Raw genomic sequence first — 24,142 nt, forward strand, 5'->3', positions numbered from 1 at the left:
AACTCGTCTTGTTGCTAAAGGATTCTCACAATAGTATGGTATGAATTATGTAGAAACTTTTGCTCCAATTGCCAAGATGACTACCATTTGCACCCTTATTGCAGTGGCATATCTTTCAAATGGATGTGAAAAATGTGTTCTTAAATGGTGATCTTCAAGAGGAGGTCTACAATGATACCTCCACTTGGTGTTCCTCATAATCTTAGGGAGGTATGTAAATTAAAAAAGGCTCTTTATGGTCTCAAATAAGCTCCATGAGATTGATTTGAGAAGTTTTCCATTGTGATTGCATGTCTTACCTTCCGCTCTAGTGATAATGATTCTGCTTTATTTCTAAAGACCTCTTCACATGTCGTATTATACTTTCCCTATATGTTGATGAAATGATTATTATTGGGGATGAATGATTTAGGCCTTCTTCACTATTTCTTGGGGGTTGAAGTTGCCTATTCTTCTAGTGGTTATCTTATCTCTCAATCTAAGTATATTGCAAACATTCTCAAAAGCGCATGCCTTTCTAATACTAGAGGGGTAGGCATTCTTCTTAAGCTTAATGAAAAATATCTCCCTTATGATGGTGTCCCTTTACTTGATCCCACTTTGTATTGTACACTAGTTGACAACTTAGTGTACCTCATTGTTACTAGACCGAATATTGCTTATGTTGTTCAAGTTGTTAGTCAGTTTGTTAGCTTTCCTACTATAGTGCATTGGGCAACTCTTCTTGGCATTTTTAGATATCTCTGAGGCACTCAATTTTAGAGTCTTCTATTTCCCTCATCTTCTCCCTTGGAGTTGTGTGCTTACTTTGATGCTGAATGGGATGGTGACCTCATTGATCATAAGTCTACCACACAATTTTGTATTTTTTAGGAGACTCTCTTATTTCTTGGAAGAGTAAGAAACAAGATATTGTCTCTTGCTCTTCTACAGAAGTTGAATATTGTTCCTTGGCTTCTACTACTGTAGAGATACGTTAGGTTACATTGGCTACTCTTTGATATGAATATGTTTCTCTTTGGAGCCACTTCTATGTACTATGACAATAAGAGTGTCATCCATATCACCAACTTGGTCTTTCATAAGTGCACAAAGCACATTGAGATTGATTGTGAAGCCATCATCTTCAACATGACATCATTACTTTGCCTTTTGTTACTTCTTCTGTGTAGATTGCTAACTTGTTTACAAAATTGCATTCTTCTACTCGTTTCCATTTTCTAATTGACAACCCCTCGATGTTTTAGTTTGATGCATCGTGAATTTGAAAGGGGATGTTAGATAATATTAGATATTTTAATTAAGGGTACTTTAATCATTTTGCTATTTTATATATATTCTCTCTTGTGCTTCACATTACTTAAACATCATTCTTATTATCAATGAAACTCTAACCTCTTTTCTTCTTAATCTTAATAATAAAACAATATGGTGATTTACATGAACAACGTTTAGTTATGGAATATATCTAATTTTCTTTTGTATTTTTTTCCATCTCTTTCTTATCCTACATGATGACATTATAGAGTGGTGCTTCACCACCTCAGGGTTGTGAGATTCCAACTGAAGAAGATCCAATAGAAGAAAAAAAAAATCAAAATAAGAAAATGATATATTTTCGATCGGATGTTGAGGCAAAGTATGAATTTATTATATTTTTGTAGACAGTTTTGCTTCTTGGCTTTTTCATATAATTAATTAATTGTATATGTAAGGAAGCTTAAAGTTAAAGATATTGCTCATATCCACCCACCCACCCAACATTCATCATGAAAGAAATGTAAGTAGTGCGAATCTACCTTACTTTCAGTTGAAATTTGAAATTTTGTACATTGTTTGTGAATAAGACACTTTCACGTGGTTAATTTCTTATATCCTAGGTTCATAAAAAGTGAAGTCAAGCTTGCTTATAAATTTGGTGGCAAGTTCTCCGAATCTCTCTATAGTATAGTCTTTTTAAATCACTGGTGAATCTGGTGACATGTCAAATTATTTATTGCGACTTTAAAAAAATATATTTATTATCACCATCCTTGAATTAGTTTAACTTCCCTTAGCCTTAAATTATTTTTGCTTAAAGTGGTTTGCGTCAAAAATGTTTCTTTTGTGCTGCATATCCATAATAGTGCGAGGAAATTTCGTAAAAGCATAGTTGTTAAAACAACTCTAACAATAATATATATATATATATATATATATATATATATATATATATATATATTATTGTTAGAGTTGTTGGAAAATCTTAAATTTCTAGAAATTCCGAGATATCCGAGATATTCGATTTAAGTTATCTGCAATTATTTGATTTATCTTTTGAGTTATTTTGTTTCAGATTAGATAAGATAGTTTCTTGATAAGTTTTGATTTGATAAGATATTTTATTATCTTCTTGTTAGTTCAGTACGTTGTAAAATGACTATTTAAAGGTCATCTCTTATTCAATAAAAAAATACAGTAAGTTGCTACGTTCACCCACAACATTAGTATTACCTCGTCTCTCTTATTTTTCTACAGTTTGCGTCAAAAATGTTTCTTTTGTGCTGCATATCCATAACAGTGCGAGGAAATTTCGTAAAAGCATAGTTGTTAAAACAACTCTAACAATAATATATATATATATATATATATATATATATTATTGTTAGAGTTGTTGGAAAATCTTAAATTTCTAGAGATTCCGAGATATCCGAGATATTCGATTTAAGTTATCTGCAATTATTTGATTTATCTTTTGAGTTATTTTGTTTCAGATTAGATAAGATAGTTTCTTGATAAGTTTTGATTTGATAAGATATTTTATTATCTTCTTGTTAGTTCAGTACGTTGTAAAATGACTATTTAAAGGTCATCTCTTATTCAATAAAAAAATACAGTAAGTTGCTACGTTCACCCACAATATTAGTATTACCTCGTCTCTCTTATTTTTCTACAGTTTGCGTCAAAAATGTTTCTTTTGTGCTGCATATCCATAACAGTGCGAGGAAATTTCGTAAAAGCATAGTTGTTAAAACAACTCTAACAATAATATATATATATATATATATATATATATGTATATATAGTTTATGTAAAATAAAAAAATTAATTTTAATTGCAGTTAATTTATTTTATTCGTTTATGTAATTATCATTTTTAATTCTACTATTATACAATTAATGTTTTAATTACTTATATATTTATTAAAATGTTAAATAAACACCATCTATGATTTTTACAATTATATATGTTATCTTATTAGTTAGTGTGTAATAGTTATCTGGAATAAAAAAAAATAGTGAATTTAGATCTTTTAGTTATGGAAATCAAAGAAAAATACTATACAAAGTCAAAATTAAAATTTTTTATTTTATAAAAATAAAAATTAATGATTCTACATTTTATTAAAAAGATAAAAAAAAAATAAGTCATTTATTTATTTCTATTGAATTCCATCTGATCATATTCCATTTTGTTCTATCCTATTTGAGAATCACATAGTAAGATTAGGATACCCTTTATCTCACAGTCGGCAGTTATTTAAACTAACCAATCAAGAATTTTTTTAATGTTATGATACTAGCAATAGCAAGTGCTTGTAATATACAATAATTTTTAAAAAATTATACTTTTTTTTTTAAAGATAATACATATTTTAAATTGAGTTAGAACAACTAAATACACAACTTAAATTTATTCTCAAAGTATATTAAATCTAAATTCAAAACTCAATTTCGTGGAAAATCAGGTTTCAGACTTGGTCGAATTTGTAGAGCGAACCAAATCACGTTCTCTCATATCGTGTATGTGGCAAGGTCTGGCCACAACTTTAATAAGCACTTCGAGTTTGAAACTTAAAAAGAAACTTTCTTTTCAGCCTACCACTTTTATTAGTCCTTTAAAGAATTATCCAGAAATGATGATGGATCTGTTTATAACAAAAGAAAGCGTTAATTTCTAACGAAATAAAACTTTGTTTGATTTGCGAAAGAAACACGGAAGAAAGAAAGTGAGAAGAAGAGAAAATTAAAAAAAAAAAAGAGATAATTATTTAATTATTTAGTAGAAGAGAAGAAAAAAATGAGAAGAAAGAAAAAATTATATAGGTAAAATGAAATAACTGTCCTTAAGTAAAAAAAAAAAAAAACTCAAGAGAATATATACATATATATATATATATATAATATACAAAACTTAAGATAAATTTAAAATATTAATTTTATCTATTAAATAAAATACGTGTAAGAAATACTTTTAATTATTCACAATGAAAATCTATATTAATAATAAAAAGTAAAATGAAAAAAAAAAGTTGTTAACAAGAAAAAATAAAAATAAAAATAAAAAATAAAAACAAAATTAAATATAAATTTAAAATATTAATAAATTTTAAAAGTATATATTTATTTTATACTTTAAAATAAAATAAAATTTTATAAAATAGTAATTTAGTTTTTGTTCCGGTATGCCTAAAAGTCGTATATTGCTTAGAAGTTGAGGCTAAGGGTAATTTATAAACACCTTCCCCCTTAACTCATCGAGACGCATTTGACAAAACCAAAACGGATAATACTTTGGATGCGGTCTTCCTAATGATAATAATGGACTTACGGAAGAACATTTGGCGCTAGAAGGAGGGTCTATACCTTTACCTTTTAAAGGACAAAATCGTAATGACCTAACGAGTGCCAAAACGGACAATACATTAGATGTTTTTATAAAATTGTAATTTATCCGTTCTTCATTCTTGTTCTCTATTCAAATTAGAAGAAAGAAATTTAGTTTAGACCTACATTTTATTTTCTTTCCTCTCTTATTTTCTTATCAACTAAATGATTTTCTGTTTTGAAATAATTATTTTGTTTACTTATCTTTTTCATTTTTACTATCTTTCTTCCATTCCAAACGAAGGGTAAATGAAGGTAAAATAAAGTTTGTTAGCTAGAGCAGTTTTATGCATCTCAGCAATGCCACTGAATATGTTAAAGAAAAGAAGAAAAAACAAAAAATGCCACTGACTAAAAGTTGTAGACTGTAGACTGCGTCACCAGTGAGGTCATCTACATCATTTTATTGCTTCAGCACTGAGACCTTATTATCCTATGCTTTTGTAATGCTAGAAATAACCAAATGTAATTACATTTCATTTATTTATTTTATAAAAAATTAATAAAATTAAAACACTTTGTGCTTCTATTTATTTTATTTAAATAAAAATAAAATATAAAATAATCAAAATAGAAGATAAATAATAAATAATAAAAAATAGAATATTAAGAAGAAAAAATAATTGTTTATTATTACAAAAGAATAATTGTTGTTGGCTTAAGATAATAGGAAACTTACAAGGGAAAACTTAAGATCAATTTTAAAATTAAATAAACAGAGAAATAAAAAGAGATAATTATGATATGAAATGATAAAATTAATTATTGAAAAGTAGAAACTAATACTCCGTGTCTCATTTATATATTTGTTATTGATAATATAGATCTATTAAAAATTAATTATATATATATATATATATATATATATATATCAAACACATGAATTAAATAAGTTAATTTATACATTACTTAAATTTAACTCATTTCCCCTAAAAAAAAAAATTTAACTCATTTAATTTATAAATCATAATTATTGAAGGTCTCAAATTAATTTAAAGTAAAACTTAATTAACTGATTCAAAAGTGCTTAACACTTTTTGAGAGCCTAATCAAGGTGTAGATATTTTTTTATTCAACTTTTTTAAGGAATAATATTTTTGTACGTTCTTTTAAGAAATTGTTAAAAAAAAAAAAAAGTTTATCCGAAAGGCAACAAATCACTATACAAGATAGCAGTAAGAAATTTAGGACTTGTTCTTGAACTCCTCGCAAAATATTCTTTGAGTATCAGTTTAATGGTAGTGAGACATCGAGACCTCCTCCAAACCACAGCACTGTAACATAGTCTGGTAAAAGAAAAGGCAGCACTTTTTGTCGATAGATAGATTTCTTTTGATAAATGTTGTAACAAAAGAATTAATGTTGTTTTTGCTGTATAATATATAGAGGTCTAATACTTTGATAAGAGATTCATACCCCACCATCATTTTCAACTTTTTTATTTATTGAATGAGAATGTTTGCTTCTTTGACATGTTCATTACATATATTATTTTGTCAACTGGAGAAAGAGATAAGTTGAATGAATTAATCCGTTAGAAGTTATCTCTTCCATGTATCGTCGTAATTTTTTTTATTATTATAAAAATAATAAATAGATGAAAGAAAATATTAAATCTAAAATTTTCATTTAAAACAATGCAAAATAATAATAATTTTAAACAGTATTATTAGGAACATTAATAAAAAAATAGATAATATTAAATTAAAAAGTTAATAAAAATGACAAAATATTGAAGAGAAAATGGTTCTTCAAGAGCAGACATGGAGATGCAAAGATGACCGGAGCAATAGTCACAAGACGAGAGCTAGCGAGAGTAATATGAGAGAAGTTGAATGGGGTTTAGATAGATAAAACAATTGTGACACTTCAGAGTTCAGACTCATAAGCCAATAGTGACTTTTGTATTCTACATTCATTAAAATATAATTTATGGATAAAGTTTTCACATTTTACATAAGTGAGATTAACATTGATCCTAAAATATTGTAAGATGTCCATTTTAATCGATGTTTAATGTCTCTCTTGCTGATAAATAATTATATTTTTTGAGCATGTAATTAAATATTCAAATTTTATTGGATCTATGTATATAATAACAAAAAAAGCATACATTAAAAGAAGTTAAATTTTTAAATAAAAATCTTGTTGAGATACTTTGAATTCATATTTTGTCTGTTACTATTTTATCTGTTATTTGGTTTATAATGGAGTATTAACGAACTGTTATATTTTATTCTTGTTATAAGACAAAAAAACATTTGTATCAAATATCTCTGCTCATTCAAACCCAAGAAACTCTTAGAACTGCTTGTGTGGACGTAGGTCACGAACCACGTAATTTGTATGTTGTCTTCTTTCTCTTGATTTCTTTCTTTTGCATATTGTCACAACAAGAGGTATCAGAGTTGATGGTCTGATTAGGTGACCGACTCGACGAGTAGGGGTGGGTAGATGGACCCGGGTCCACGGACCGGTCCGTAAGCCCACGAATTTCGTGGATAATGGACCCGTTTTTTTCAAATCTGTATAACTATGTTTAATTTTTGAGCCCGGCCCGTGAAGTTTGCGGACTTGGTGGATTTAATCTGCGGGCTCGCGAGCTAGTCCGCGGACTTCACTAATTAACATTTTTAAATATTACGATTTTAATATTAAGTTATGTATTTAATTTTTTAAATTATTATGACATTAAAATTATGTTTAGTTGGTATGTATTTGTTATTTGAATTATTTTTATGACATTTTGATACTTTTATTATTGAAAGTTTGGTACTATTATTTAAGTATTTGTAATTATTTTTATTTTAATATTTTTAATATTTAATATTTTAAACCATTTAACTATTGATAAACTTTAGTATGATAAAATTTAGCTTATAAATAAAAAAAATATATTTTTCTTTTAATTTTATGTATTTATTTTTTAATATTTATTTTTTTGAACCATTTTTTAGGCCCGTGGACTAGTTTGTTATCTGCGAATTTTGGCGGGCCAAATACGGACTTAAAAAATAAGTCCATTTATTTTATGGACTGGACTTATTCGGCCCATATAAAACGTGAGTTTTACGGACTGGGCCTTAAACGAGCCGGACCGGTCCATATACCCACCCCTATCGACGAGTATGATGGCTGGCAGGTGAATCCAAGTTTGGGATCACTTGTGCCAAAAGTCTTCCTAACGATGAAGAGTTAGGAGGTGTGTCCCGTTGGCGTGAGGTCATTGATGGAGCGGAGGTTCAAGTACTTAGAACGTGAGTGAGCTCTATGGGCACCATCGGATAATACTCATGGATCAATAGCTTCCGCTGCATGGGACTATGGGCCACCATCGGATAATACTCATGAATCAATAATTTCCATGGCAGGAGGTAAACCGTCCTCCTTTGTTTGAGGGGAGGATTGTTGAGATGTAAACAAAGTCTCACATCATTCAAACAAGAGGATAAACATGAATTATATATACACAATTATCTCCATTAAAAACGAGGCCTTTTGGGTGATATCCAAAAATAAAATCGTGAAGACTTAGGTCAAAAACGGACAATATCTTATCAATATAAAAACATTGTATGTGTGTGATAACTCCCGATGCACAACAAATCTTTTACATGATAAATTAGTATTTGGCTCTCATATTGGAAACACTACGCGTTGATCCAAAGAATTTCTTATGTAATAATAGTCAGTCAAGACATTAAAGAATTAGCAAGTCCATGTTTGGTTTACTTTTGGAAAGTTATAAGAAAACCAAAAACACGCTATAAAGCACTTCCATTTATTTATCCTTTGGCTTGTGGTTTTCAATTGATATGATCTAATCGTCCAATCCTATGATAACGAGATGTTCATACAAATAATAAAATAAGTCTCGTCGTCAATTATTGTCCATTTCAGTTTACTTCGATCCACAATTCGCAACAATCTCTGATTCTTAATTCTTCAAGCAGATGCAGCTCCAAGGTACTTAAGCCTATCTTTAATTCATTAAATTTAATATATACATAGATAAAGACAGAAACATAGATTTCGATTCATTTTTTTTTGTTTGTTTCAGATGGTTCTGTTGGTAAAGTGATTAACCTTTCACATGTTCTGGCTGCGTCCTTCGCCGGAATAATTGTGGAGTCAATGGTGATGAGAGACCAGAAGATCGTTCCCCGCATGGACAAGACAGACTCTGGTCGTGTTCAAAAGCTTGAGAAGTTCTCTCACTATGTTGGTAAATCTCTTTAATTTCTCTCATGCTGGTTCCTTCATACTTTTCTAATTAATCAACATGAAACCCAACAAGTACTGATTATAAGTTATAACATCAATGGATTCACTTTTACTCTTTTGCGATCAAAATTATTTTTTTGAAAGGTTTTGAGAGAGCGGAATGAACCACTTTTTCCCTCATGGCCCCAGAATAATTCATATTGTTGTGCCTAAGTAGGAGGGTGAATTTTACTTTGTAATTAAATGCTTTTAATATTATACTTGTATTTTAAATTTTCTTTTACTTTTTGGTTTCCCCTGCATCGTCTCAATTTCTCAGCTTGAAAGAGTCTTTGACTTTTCCAGCCTCTTTCGTTTCATTTACACGGTAAACCAGAGGAAAATGGGTTTGTGCAATAACTCGTGTTTAATAAGTTTTTAGTTTTTCAAAATTAATTTCGACAAAATATATCATCTACACGGAAAGAAGAAATTTACCCACGTCCAAGTCCCTTGCTTTGAAATTTATTTTGCTTGCTTTTATTTCAAACAGTAGTCTTGTCTCTTTCCCATTATTACATAAACTTTCTAGAAACAGTGATTAATCACAGAAATTTTCAGAGCTTAAAAATATATTTTAAAATTTAAACTTTTAGTGACTTATATTTAAGTTTAAAAATATTTGTAACTTAACATTTTTTAAATAAACTTTCTTCTAATCGAAATTTAAAATAAAGAAGAAAAGAGAAAATGAAATATTCTTTAACTAACATTTTTAAACTTTACTTATTTATTTTATAAATTTTTTCTGATTCATTTAATTTTAGTATAATTAGGAGGTATAATTATTTTTTACTAAATCGGTTCATTTTTAAGATAAAATAGTATTTAATTACGATTTTATATTTAAAATAGAAATTATATTCCTGTTTTTAATCAAGTATCATGTACTTGGTAATCCATTTCTTCTTTTATAAAGTCTAAAATAAATTGTCAATGACTGTTAATTTGGACCAGTGACTTACTAAGCAGTTAACACAGTGGAACACAATGCAATAGTCAAAAAGTGAATGTAGAAAATTAAAAATAACAAGACGAAAAGTATTAATCTGATTCGTGTTATTTAATTATTTAACTTATGTACATACCCAACGTAATCACTCAAATTAGTTTACATTTTACAAGCGGTGTTCATCGTCCTCCTTTATGGGAAAAAGAAAACTAGACTTTTGACTTGCATGTTTATATGTTTCTTATTCTGACTTATGGATGAATATACTATTCTATTATACTATATATTCTTTCAACGGGTCATTAATGTTCCATGTGATCGTAATTAAGTGATAACATTAATCACATACTTGAAATCCAATATCTTGCTTTGACTTTTCTTGCTATGGATATTGTTATTCTTTTTTATTAGAGAAGTGTGGACCTTTCCATAACACACGGCTTAATTTGTTGAATGGGTATGATTTTGTAGCCAGGCAAATGGGATTTGTAGAGAACGAGGTTCCGGAGCTGTGTAGATTGGCACACGAGTATTTGATAAAACCCAAGGAGAGTGAGGAAAACATATCTGAATATATTGGACACCAGAAGGACCCTACTTTATACGGGAAATTGATCGATGAGTTTGACAGATGCATCCTTAGTTATTTCGCATTTCATTGGAACCAAGCTTCTTATGTCATTAGTCAGGTATATCAAATTTATTCAATTATTTTCTCATTAACTGCTATATTTACTTAAGGATCTGTTACCATTTTATGATATTAATTGATTAAGAAATATTTAATACATCTTTATTAAATATTTTAATTATTTAAATAAATGATAAATATTTTTTTTTATATTCTTATATAATATTGCAAATAATTTTTTACTAGATAAATATTATAACTCGAGCTCTAACATATGTTTTACTTTAGGGGTGATAATAGTTCTTTTTTTTGGAGGGAGGGAATAATAGGTAGGTATAACTAGTATTAGAACATTTGTATCCATACTTGTTTATTGTCCAAGATCAACCTGACAATTATCTTTTACTCACGTTGAGGACTACTCAACGTTTATCTAAGTATAAATTGAACTCCCAAATGATATAATTTTATTCAAAGTTTTTCTTTAACACTTTTAAAATACAAAATTGTTATAACTAATATCGTTTACTCTTTTTTTTTTTATTTTTTTTTTAAAGTTAACAATAAAGTTAATTCATTTAGTTTTTCATGAATTTTTATATTAATGGTAGATAAATTTTTTGTTAATTTTAGCTTTAGAAACCTTATAAATATTCTATAATGTTCTTTCTTTAATACATTCAAGATTGAAGGCAATTTTGACTCTTATTATCAAATTTTTTTTATTCTAATCTACATTTTTTTTTATCAAATGAGTAAAGACAATAAAAAAAAGTAAATTACACTTGCACTCATTGTATTTTTTCAAGGTTACACTTAATATTTCTCGTTATTTGCATCTACACTGAGATCTCTTAAAAGTTGAAAAGATGTTACACTTACAATCCTTATGTTTTTTTTAGATTACACCCAATATCCCTTCGTTATTTAAATTTATTGTGACACCTCTTAAAATTCGAAAAGATATTACATAAAATCGAGTTAATTTTATATTGTAGAGATTACCGATAACCATCCAAACTTTTGAGATCATTGATTCCAAAATTTCAGCCAACTTTCCATAGTCTAAAAATCTAAATACATGAACTTTTTTGAAGTTGCACTTGTTTCAAAAGTCATTGGTTTTAATAGGGAAGGTGAAGGACATTTTTGTCAAAAAATTCATTAAAAATCATGTGTAGGTCACATGACACAAATATGTTAATAAATTTGACATTGTTTGTGGATCGAGGGGATAATGAAACATATTTTCAACTTTTAAAGTGTTTCGTTGTAGGCTTAAATAACATAGAGATATCAAGTGCAATTTCCAAAAAATACAGGAAGTGTGGGCGTAATTTACTCAATTAAAAAGTGTGATTTCACCAAAATTAAATGTTATAATTAACGAGAGAATATAGATAGAAGGAAGGGAAAAGAAATTAATGGTCATTACAATTTTTTTTTTTTTTTTGTGAAAGATACTCACGTTTTACTTGTCTCAATTACAGGTATTGAGTGTTGAGTCCCCTAAGAAAATAGAGCTAAAAAAGATTCTATTGGCAGCTACAAGGTAAAATTTCTTATTTAATTTGTACTTTTTTGTGTGCTCCTTAACTAAGAATTAATATATAATTAAGTTAAATTTATTTTTTTAATCAAATATTATTATATAGGCAACAAAGGTTTGAGATAGTGACCAAGAATCTAAAGGTGGCAAGAGTGTTCTCTACATTAGTAGAAGAGATGAAAGCAATAAATACAAAGGTTGACTCACAAAGAAAGAAAGATACAATCCCTAGTTCCCAAAGTGAGAGGAGTCCAGTGTTGCTACTTATGGGAGGTGGCATGGGAGCTGGAAAAAGCACTATTCTTAAAGACATTCTTAAAGAGTAATCATCATCTCAACTTTATTCTTGCAATATCATCATTCTTTTATTCAACATATTAGATAGTAAGATCTATATAAGGCACATATGAATGTTACAATGATAGTGTTGTAGATTGTTTATATATATCAATTGTCTTTGGCAGATCATTTTGGTCAGGAGCAGCTTCAAATGTTGTGGTGGTTGAGGCAGATGCTTTTAAGGAGAGTGATGTCATATATAAAGCCCTTAACTCTAGGGGTCACCATCATGACATGCTCCAAACTGCTGAATTGGTATGTAATTATTATCACTTTTCCTTTAATTGATATGCTACTATTATATGCGCAACATGTGACAAATGGCACAAAAATATTAAAGAATTTCTCACTCACATAAAGTACTTTTTGTATTTTGAGTTATGACAAAATTGTATGACATGTTAAATCCTTATAAGCTATTATTTGAACAGGTACATCAATCTTCCATAGATGCTGCATCATCTCTACTAGTGACAGCTCTAAATGAGGGTCGAGATGTGATCATGGATGGTACCTTATCTTGGGCACCATTTGTGGAGCAGACTATTGCCATGGCAAGAAATGTTCACAAATACAAGTACCGAATGGGAGTAGGGTATAAAGTGGCTAAAGATGGAACAATTATTGAAAATTACTGGGAGCAAGTAAATGAGACAGAAGAAAAACATCAACCAGAGGAAAATTATGACAAAGAACCATGCATGCAAAAGCCTTATAGAATTGAGCTAGTTGGTGTGGTTTGTGATGGATACCTAGCTGTTGTTAGGGGCATTAGGTATATATGTTTGTGAATTCTGGCATTTTATTCTTGTTTGGGATGAGTTTTGTGAATATGTTAATTAACATTTTGCATTGGAATTTTGACAGGAGAGCTATTATGACGGGAAGGGCAGTGAGGGTGAACTCACAATTGAAATCTCATAAAAGATTTGCTAATGCATTTCCAAGATTTTGCAAACTTGTTGATAATGCTAGGCTTTATTGCACAAATGTTGTTGGTGGTCCACCAAAGGTAATTTCGAACATTTTTGTTCACCTGTGATGAAATGATTAATTTTACACTTTACTAGTATTAACTAAGGTCAAAAAGGTAACAAGCTTGTAACACATTACAGCTCATATGGTGGAAGGATGATGATCACAATCTAGCAGAGGATCCCAAAGATATCGAATACTTGGAAATGATACGCAGTGTAAATGTTGAAGCTAATTCCATCTACGAACTTTACAAGGAACCCAACATAATAATGGGACCAGGTTCTATTTGGAATGACATTGTTCTTTCACCTTCAAGGTCTAATGATCAAAAGGAATTGAGGAAATCCATTCAGGAAATAGAAAAATCCATCAGGAAACGGTAACCAATATTATTGCATGGTGTGTTTCTCCAAAGCCATGTATTGGAGTATCTAACATAGTTTGAGGTATCAAGTTTTGTGTACGTTTATTCGTTATTCCTATGGTTTAACGACAAAAGATTACTAGGGAGAAGGATAAGTACTACAATGAAGTCGTTTTCTTGGCAAATATGCAATGTATGTGTGTGTGTAAATATGTTCATATATGCTTCAGTGGGGGCATTTTTAGCTAAAATGTAAAATCAAATGTATATATCTCTTATTGACACTCCAATATTGATGTTTGAAACTTAGTATCTATTTATTGAATAAAAATAGACAAGCTATGGTGTTCTTAAGATGAACTAGGTTCATAAATCCAAAAGATCTTGTTGTGTAGTGGCCATTAGAGGGAGGTCATTCGGAAATTCATAAACGATGGATCCTTAAATTAGAGGGATTCGTAATCTAGGATTTCTTTCCATCACATTTCATTAATTGTTCTTGATTTTCAAATTCTTTTTATAGTTTGCATATAAAATTGCATGTTCGTGCAGTTAAATCCAATGGCTTCCACATCATAACTTAACATTTATAATTTGTTTTATACTTTTTCTCATATTCCTTTATTTGCTAAAACTTATGGTATTGACGTGGACAAATCACATGAAGAATGATAAGAAGAAAAAAAAAACTCTAATTTTTGTTATTCAATAAATTATGGAATTATTTTTTGTTTCGAATATAAAATACTCAAAAACATAACACTAATCATCATCATAAGTACTCCTAAACTATCACTACCCCGCCTTTTATCATTGTCATTGTCTACAATCACTATTGTCACTAATAATTATTGTTGTTGTCTATCATTATCTTACTCTTACTATCATTACCTATATGCCAATAAAATGTTATCGTAATCATCATTATTATTAGAGATGAGTATATGGACTTGTCTCATTTGTTTAAGACCTAATTTGCAAAGTCACATTTTTAACATATTAGATAAGTTTGGTCTCCAAAATAAGTAGTATTTTTTTGCCTATGTTTGGCCAGCAAAACTCATAGATAAATGGGTCAATTTGCAAATCTAATAACAAATTGATTTAAAAAAAACGAAGTGAAATTAGTTAAACATGAAAACGAAAAACAATACTTTAAAAAAATATAAATACATTTAAACATCAAGTATTTTAAATAAAATTTCAAAATCTTAACACATCAATGTCTTTTACATTTTAACAAAACATCAAAATCTTAATGTTTTAAAAATTTAAAAGTCCAAATACACTAACTAAACATAAAAATCTTAAATTTAATATTTAAAAAGTCAAAATATAACAATCAAATATCAAAGTCTTAATATTTTAAAAACAAATATTATTAAGTATTAGTGTTAACAAACGAGATTAAAAATTCATTATGGTCATATAAATTAAAAAAATAAAAGTCTATATTTGTGCAAGCCACATATTAAATAGGTCTTTCAAAACTTTTATGTCACCTCACATTATTGTCACTATCATCATCTTTATTAAGATAATTAATAAAAATTTATTAAAATAACTAATATTAAAAAGAGTATTATAACTTTTTTTAAAATATTAATATTAATTTGTTATTCACCAATGTATAAAATAAAAAATTATCTAATAATTTAAACATTTTTACTATTGTATTTTATGTCAGTGTGTATGAAATACACAATATATTTTGTTTTTGGGCAATTGAGACAAAAATATCACTAGTACACAATACACATTTTACGTCGGCTATTTTAGGGATTTTTACGTCAGAAAAGCTTCCGATGTAGAAGCGGGAGACGTAAATTTACGTCGGGGCGCGAAAACTGACGTAAATTTACGTCGGACATGCCATGGTCTGACGTAAAAAAGTCATAAAAATTAAAAAAAAAAAAAAAAACGAGTGCAAGCAGAACGGCCCGTTCTGCTTGATAAACCCAGGAGCAGGTTCTCCAAATCCGGACTTCATCTTTTAACTGTTCTAGCGCAGAGCTCCTTTCATCTCGGCCTAACCCAGTTGGATCCGTGGATGTCTCTGCTACTTGCTGACAGTCACTCTTCATCTTCTCCTCTTTTATCTGAGCTTGATTCTGTTGATTACAAAAAAAAATCTTGAAACTGGTCATAAATATAACCTCAAATAATCACTCTAAAAATAAGTTCCACCAATCCCTTAGCTAAACAGAAGCAACTTACCTCATAGAAAAACAGATGGACGTATGGAACCAACGCGAAGAAGAAACCTCTGAAGAAGAAAAACAGAAGAAGAAACTTGAGGAGGCTTCGGAGGGATGAGGTGCAGAAGAAGGTGCACAACGCGCGGGAGAAAGAAATTTTTGAAATCTAGCCATGCGCGCACACCTTCTTTTAAGCAGGCTGTGAGTTATTTACGTCGGTCCCTTTAAGGTCCGACGTAAAAAAGTCATAAAAATTACAAAACATGCCACCGCGTTTTTATTACGTCGGGTGTTGTATTTCTGACGTAAAATGGGTGGCGTAATATCCTAATTTTCCACTAGTGTATGTAAAACATCATGATCCTATACTAGATGATCTAGCCTCACACATTCTAGATTAATTATATGAATTGGTTAATATAAAAATATTGATTACTTATATCAATTGGAAACAAGAAATCCATATACATAATTATAAGGATTGGAATATTTGTATTTCCTGTCATTGTTGTATCATATGAATTAGAAAAACTATATGCTTGATACTATGCCTATATACTATAATTAAATTTTATCATCATATATATATATATATATATATATATATATATATATATATATATACTATGTAACCTTTCTCCTCATATACACAATAAAATAGATTCTTTCACAATTTATTTATACCTTCTTATGGTGTCAAAGCATCGATCTTGGTGACTCTATAAAATCTAGACTGACCTTTCACAATTATCAAAATAATATTTATGGCTAACAACAAAGAAGTTATGGATGAAAATCCACTCACGTTACACAGCTCAGATAACCCCAGTCTTATCTTAGTCTCTAAACTCCTTGAGCCACATAACTACAAACAATGGAGTCGAGCCATGCACATCAGTGTTAGTGCAAAGAATAAAATTGGGCTAATTGATGGATCCATCAAAAGGAAATCATTTATAGACAAAGACTTCCATCCTGGCAATGTTGCAATGACATGATATTGAATTCAATTAGCCTAGAAATTGCTTCCAATGTTATCTACATGGACATAGCAACAGACACATGGAAAAATCCTTTTGATCAATTTTTACAAGGAAACAAATCAAGGGTCTACCAAATTCAACAAGAAATTGTTAAACATCGACAAGGTACAAATTCAATCTCAGTCTACTACAATAGGAAGAAAGCTTTATGGGATGAGTTGGCTGGCCTTCTACTAGGAACCATTCATCTACACACGTGGCAGACTTAAGAAAATCAATGCAAGGATGGAGAAGGCGAAGTTGATGCAATTCCTTATGGGATTGAATGAAATCTATGCTACAGTGAGAAACAACATCTTGATGATGAAACCATTGCCAAGTTTTCAACAAGTTTTTTCCATGGCCCTACAACATGAATGGCAACTCGATGTTGTCACACAACTTGAAGGAACTAGTAACAACTTCCACGCTATGGCTGTGAGTCAAGCAGGTAAAACACCCAAAGACAATGACATATGCAAAAATTCTTTCTCTTACACTAGAGGATCATGAAGAAAATACTTAAGTGCACGTATTGTAATATGGAGGAACACAAAGTGGAAAATTGTTATTATTTAAATGGTTTTTATAGTGCGTCACAAATTTCATGGAAAAATATCCAACCTAGAAAAAGAGAGTTGTTGCCAACAATTCCACTAAATCAGAAGTTTTTAAAGCATAAGAGGGTCCAACTTTCACAACTAAAGAATACAATCAAATAATGGTCATGTTTAATGAGAAGAATGATAATGTTTTTGCAAATGTTATAGGTAAACAAAATTATCCTACTAATCTATTTTGGATAGTTGATAATGGGGACATAAATCATATTTATAGTATATAACCCACAAATTAAGTCTTTTGATTTTATAAATTTTCTTGATGTGTGAAAGGCACAAATCAATTCTAATGGGTCATTCACATTCTGCAAATTAAAAACTTGATGGAGTTTTACATGTACCAAAATTCAGGGTCAATTTACTTTCTACGAGCAAACTTACTCAATTTTTGAGACGCATAGTAACTTTTTTCCCATATTTTTGTGTGATATAAGACATGGGTACGAAAAGGATGGTTGGCCTAGGCAAACAGTATAATGGTCTTTACTATCTCTCACCAAAACAAAACTCCCATCTTATTCATCGTATCAGCAATGCATCTAGTCTATGGCACCAAAGACTTGGTCATCTTTCCACCACACCTCATCAAGCATTGTCCAAGTATACACCAAAAATAAATTTTGATAATAAACATGTTTGTGAAGTTTGTCCATTAGCCAAACAAACTCGTTTACATTTTCCTTCCAATTCTATTTCATCAAATGCACCTTTTGATTTAGTCAATTGTGATATTTGGGAGCCTCATAAAATAAATTCTCATATGGGCAGAATATTTCCTCACTATTATTGATGATTTTACATGGGTTCACCTTATGACATTTAAATTGAAAGCTCAATCTTTATTGAAATTTTCTTTTTGTGGGTCAAAACTCAATTTAATTGTGGATTTAAAAATTTTCATTCCAATAATGGGGCTAAATTTTTATCTATGGTGTCATTTTTCAATGATCATGGTATAATTTTTCATTGCACTTATCCTTATACTCCTCAACAAAATAGAGTTGTTGAGCGAAAACACCATCATCCTTTAAATGTTACTCAAGTACTTTGTTTTCAAGCAAACTTGCGTTTAAAATATTGGGGAGAAAGCATTCAAACTACTTGTTATCTCATTAATCAATTATTGACACTATTATTGTCTCTCAAAACTCTTCATGAAATCCTCTATGGTGTACAACCTCATATTCACATATTCGCACTTTTGGTTGTCTCTATTATGCTACCAACCTCATCCCAAGCACAAATTTGATGCAATCCCAAGCACAAATTTGATGCTCGAGTAAGATAGTGTATCTTTATTGGCTATCCTCAAGTACAAAAGGGTTATAAAGTTTTTGATATTGAAAACCATTGGATTTTTTTCTCACATGATGTCCTCTTTCATGAAATAACATTATCTTTCTTCCATGAACCACCAAAAACCCAAAATGTCCAAATTGTGTTACTTAACCCCTTTATCCGCAACCCATACACAAAGCCCAACATATCCATTTCTAATCATAACATACAACCTCCACCGCACTCCCAAAAAATATCCCCACCAGCTCAAGAGTCCAATTATAATATCGAGACCTTTAATACTCCTTATGACACATCCGACACACCAATATTCCTAATCCACCATCACTACGTGTGTGTTTGAAACGTAACTCACATGTTTTTTTAATACATAAATATAGTTGTTTTGTTATTTGAAACATCAAATTATGTAAAAGTCCATTTTAAAATATCTAAACGTAAAACAAAAACATGCTCTACATTGTTCTACTCACCCAACCAAACCTTCATCCACACTTTGTGATTTTCACACTACTTGTTTCTAGGCCGGTTTCCTCCCTAACCACGCTTTGCACATGACATTTGTTGTAAAGGTATGTCTCTTATTCACAACTTTTTACCTCCCATCAGAAATTTGTTGAAGAACATCTCTAGTGGAAGTTACTTATAAGCAACCCCCACTAGAGATACTCTAAGAGCACTTTTAAAGGAGTTATTTATAAGCAACCCCACTTGCCATATCAGCCTGAGAAAAAGTAAGTTACTTAAAATTTATCAAAATTACTTATTTAAGCACTAATTCTTAAAAAATAAAAAGAAAAAGTGAGGCTGACGAGGTTGCTTATACGGAATCCCACTAAAAATGGTCTAACATCTCACTTTTGGTTGAGCCTACATCCTATGAGCAAGATTGTACAAACCTTTAATGGGTTGTCACTATGCAATCAAAAATTCAAGCACAATCATACATGGACCATGATGCCTCTCCCTAATGATCATCATCCCATTGGTTGCAAATGGGTATAAAAAAAAATTAATTATGACTGGCATTATTTATGCTTCCAAAACAATCTAAGTGAATAAAACATATTTTTCTCCCATTTGCTGCCAACTACATTTAGCTAGCTATACCAGCAGGCAGTGTGGTCTGCGTGGTGCGTAACTCGAGGCTCCCATGAGGTTGAATGTATACTAATAATAAAAATATTCTTTTGTATAATTTAAATTTTAATGATTATATATAATTTTTAATAATTGTACAAATTATAAATGATAAATTTATTATTATTTTTCTTTTTTAACAGAAATATATAGTGCCTTTTTTTCTCACTAATTCATAATAAAAAAAATGTTTTTATTTTTGAAGTAAAAAATGATGTCATTTTTGATTGGCAAGCAGACTGGTCTATTAAACATTTTATATATATATATACTCGCGATGTCCGTTTCTAACTATTAAAAGTAAAATATAGTATTTCTAATCGAATTACAAACCTCAAGGCTCAATTTTTAATTAAAGGATATAAATATTGAATTTTTTTTACAGTACAAATTAAAAAATTATTTATGTTAATCAATCTGTTTAATTATGAGCTTAAACAAGTTTGTAAGATACCCTTTTTTTAATATATGGATCAGCCCACCATAGGCAATAGTAAACTTACTCAAGCCCAACTGTAATCCCATCTTAGCTTTTCTAGATTGTCTTTATATATAAGAAGCTATTTTTATGTTTCATCAGGTAAATAAGGCAAACTAATTAAGAACTTCTTTCTTTTCTTTTTATACTTGGGTGGAAAAATCATGTAACTTCGAGACGTGATACAATATATGGTCTGGTAAATGATGTTAAAGCTTTTTTTTCAACAAGAATATTTTTAACCGAATATGGGAAATTAATTGCTCTCATATCACCAAATGATAGAGGGACTGAGGGAGACTGAAAATTCAGTTAATGTGAAAAAGAAAGAAAAAAGAATTATGGGATGATAAAATGTGTGATATAACAGTCACTAAGATAAAGAAAGTAGATAGTTCACAAGGAAAATATGTTTGAAAAAGGAAAATGAAAAGAATAGTTAGGTTAGTGCATGAAGACGCAAGTAAGAAAATAATATTCGTGTTGCTAGGAATAATGTTTCTCTAATTTCATGTTAATGAAATCTTGGTTGAGTTAAAGTTTGGATGTGGTTTTGGTTTGGATATACGAATTAATATACAAATTGGTGTGTATTTTCCTCTACCTTATACATTCCTTATTTTACTGTACTAACAATGAAAGGAATGTGAAAACTGTTATATTTTAAATATAAAAGGTTTACATTAAATTGTCCAACCTTGACTGAACACATCAAAAGATGTGAAAAATAACAAAAAAACAAAGAGACAAGTCAGCATGTCAACATACATGAGGGACGAAGATAGAAAATTTTACCAGCTAAGAGATGAAATAATGAATAAAGAAGACAAATAAAATACTTTTATCATATGATAGGTGAGAAAATGGGCGAGGCATTTAATGCAACAACTATATTTTCCATCATTCATGTTTTTGAATAATGCAAAAAGCTATCTCAATGTATATAGTTCTCTACAAAAGTCTTGTGAGTTAACAAGCTACAGAGAAGCGGGCACCATCAATAGAAAACGATCAACGATCAACTTCTACCGTGGATCAATACATCATTGGTTTACAAATGGACCAATTGGTTTATGAATGGACCAATAATGCAAAGTATACTTTTCATGTAATTCACAGGTGGAGAAATAAAAAGTATTGTTATATATACGAATAATTAAATTGAACAGTTCAAATTTAAATGATGATAAATTTTTTATTGATGTATTAATTTCATTTTTTATGGTAAATGATCATTTTGTCAGAAAAAACCTCACCACCCTCATTATTAACTCTAATCTACTTCTTCGACACCCCCACTGTTATCTTCATCAACCAACTTTTCCTTCTTCAATTCTATTAACTTCGATCTCCTTCTTCAACTCTGTCAGTCTCAACAACGACATCGCCTTCAACCTACGAGGCTTTGTCCCCCTACTCCTTCGACGATGGACACCTCAAGATTGATGACAAGATCATCGTAGCCTACGAGGTTTATGGCCCCGCCTATAATAGCATTTTCGTCCTTGACAATGACGTCTTTGTGATGGATGCCAAGGTGAAGGAGACGAGGTTCGAGTTTGGGACAAAAAAGGAGAAGGTGCACGACAAAAGGGAAGAAAACGCAAGCACCAAGGAGAAAGTATAAGCCCCAAACCCCTAACACTTCTTCCTAGTAAGCATTGACTTCGACAACAATAGCGAACCCTAGCTCCAGCGAGGAAGCTACGTGAACGAGATCCCTTCACCTTCCTTTTTCTTCGATGAAATCCTATCGAACTTTGCTGTTGAAATTGTTTGCGCCTAACACAAGAACCCCATGCCACCATCGTCTCCCACAACTTGGCTCCCTCTATCGTCTGTGCCAAGCCCGTTGTCGTCGATAACCACCACTACCTTATTTGCGACGCTTGCACCAAGCCTACTATTGTCGACAACCACCACCACCTTATCGTCTAAAACCCCTACGAGTGTGTGTATTGTTGAAGTGAAAACCTAACTTCTTAAAATAAAAGACTTTTTAATAATTTTTAATATTTTAAATAAATAAATAACTACTATTCATTTATACATCGACAATATGAAAATTTGTCCTCCATAATCACTACATAGAAGAAAGAAAAAAAAAAGAACAATAAGGACTTGGATGTGTTATGATTATTATTTGTATTTTAGGTTTTTATAAATTGAGGGTTTCTAGAAAAGGACAATTCATTTGTCTACCATTTACGTACTATTTCAAATAGATTTACAAAATGTTTTAAGAAATCAACAAAGTAGCTAGTAGCGTCAAAACGAGTAGCCCGGTCTGACCCGCCACGAGTTGGCTACTTGGTGAATCAATCTAACCTAACTCACTTTTAAGTGATCAAAAAAGAAAAAATGAGTTTCGACCTGGCCTACCACAAATTGGTGAGTTAAACGAATTGTCTCACTTAATTAAAAAAAATACCTTCCACACCAAGTGATGGTGCAAGATGCAATGGTGCAGAACGCGGTGACATGACGTGGTGGTGCAAAGCACAGTGACATGGTGGCATGAGACATAGTGGTGTGGGATGCAATGGCGTGGGATGTGGTAACAGTGGTGTAGGCATGGCGATGTAGTGGAGAAGGAGATGAAGAGTGAGGGAGATGGATGATGATCATGAAACCTTACCGGAAGGAGAAGGGGAGGGCTACTCTTAGTATTTTGTTTGAAACTTTGGCAAAAATGAAAATGAAAATAACCCTACAATAACATCATGTTGTGATAATGTAACCTAGAGCTCATAGGCTGAGTTTTTTTTTTTTTTTTTTTTGTTATGTGGGTTGATGAGCCAACCTAACTCACCATGGGTTAAACCCATGATAAGATGGGTTCTTAATGGTCGGGTTGAAAATTGGCACGTATTAAAACTTGTAAATTTTTTTAAATTTAACTTGGCTCGAACTTATAATGGATCAAATTGACCCACAAATTTTGATCTCTTTTGACGACTCTAAAAATAGTAAATTTTCTTACAAGCAAGACATATAGTTTTGACTTGATTTTAGAGGGAATTCTTCTTTAAAATTAAAAGTTTCATTTAATATTTTATGAAGATTAGTTTTGTCAATAGAAAAGAGAAGAAAAAAAAAACTCTAGCACATATTTTTACGTTAATTTTATTATTTTAAGAATTAAATAAAAGTTTGATAAACATGTATTATAAATATTAAAATTTACGATGCCAATTAATTAAAAAATATTATTGATACAATTTTAAAATTTTAAATTAACTTATTATTTATACATGTTACTTTATAGTTAAATGATAAAAAGAATCTTTATATTATTAGTTTGTTTATTAATCATTTATTAAATAATTAAATTTTAATTTAACGTGATATTATATATAATCATCGTTTAACTATTTTGAACTTTTTATAACATATGTCTTAAATGTGAAGCCTAAAATTTCAGGGATATCATGTCATTCATGAGTGAGGTACTAACGTGTAGGGCATTGAGGTAGGTGAGAGACTCAGATGATCCTGATTGTTAAAAACTAGTATTTTAAGAAAAAGAACATTTAAGAAAAATCCATGACCATCGGATTGGAACTCATACACAGTACAATTATGAAGGGCAGATAACTCATTTTCACATATAAAAAGTTAAACACGTTCCTCCTGGTCTTGCTATATACGTCAACGGTTATG

The 24,142-nt window shown here is 30.2% G+C and overlaps 1 protein-coding gene across 1 annotated transcript; it reads left to right on the forward strand.

The window, feature by feature from the left end:
- Window positions 1–8,382: 8,382 nt before the first annotated feature.
- On the forward strand, window positions 8,383–14,082 carry LOC109805137 (calmodulin calcium-dependent NAD kinase). The gene is made up of 9 exons (XM_020367128.3): window positions 8,383–8,612; window positions 8,707–8,871; window positions 10,333–10,550; window positions 11,983–12,044; window positions 12,148–12,363; window positions 12,506–12,635; window positions 12,812–13,155; window positions 13,248–13,392; window positions 13,496–14,082. Exons 1-9 carry the CDS (start codon window positions 8,600–8,602, stop codon window positions 13,739–13,741), a joined length of 1,539 nt encoding a protein of 512 aa, XP_020222717.1. The 5' UTR covers window positions 8,383–8,599; the 3' UTR covers window positions 13,742–14,082.
- The last annotated feature ends 10,060 nt before the right edge of the window (window positions 14,083–24,142 follow it).

This window comes from Cajanus cajan, chromosome 7, assembly GCF_000230855.2.
Source record: "Cajanus cajan strain Asha chromosome 7, NIPB_CcT2T_4, whole genome shotgun sequence".
Lineage (NCBI taxonomy): Eukaryota > Viridiplantae > Streptophyta > Magnoliopsida > Fabales > Fabaceae > Cajanus > Cajanus cajan.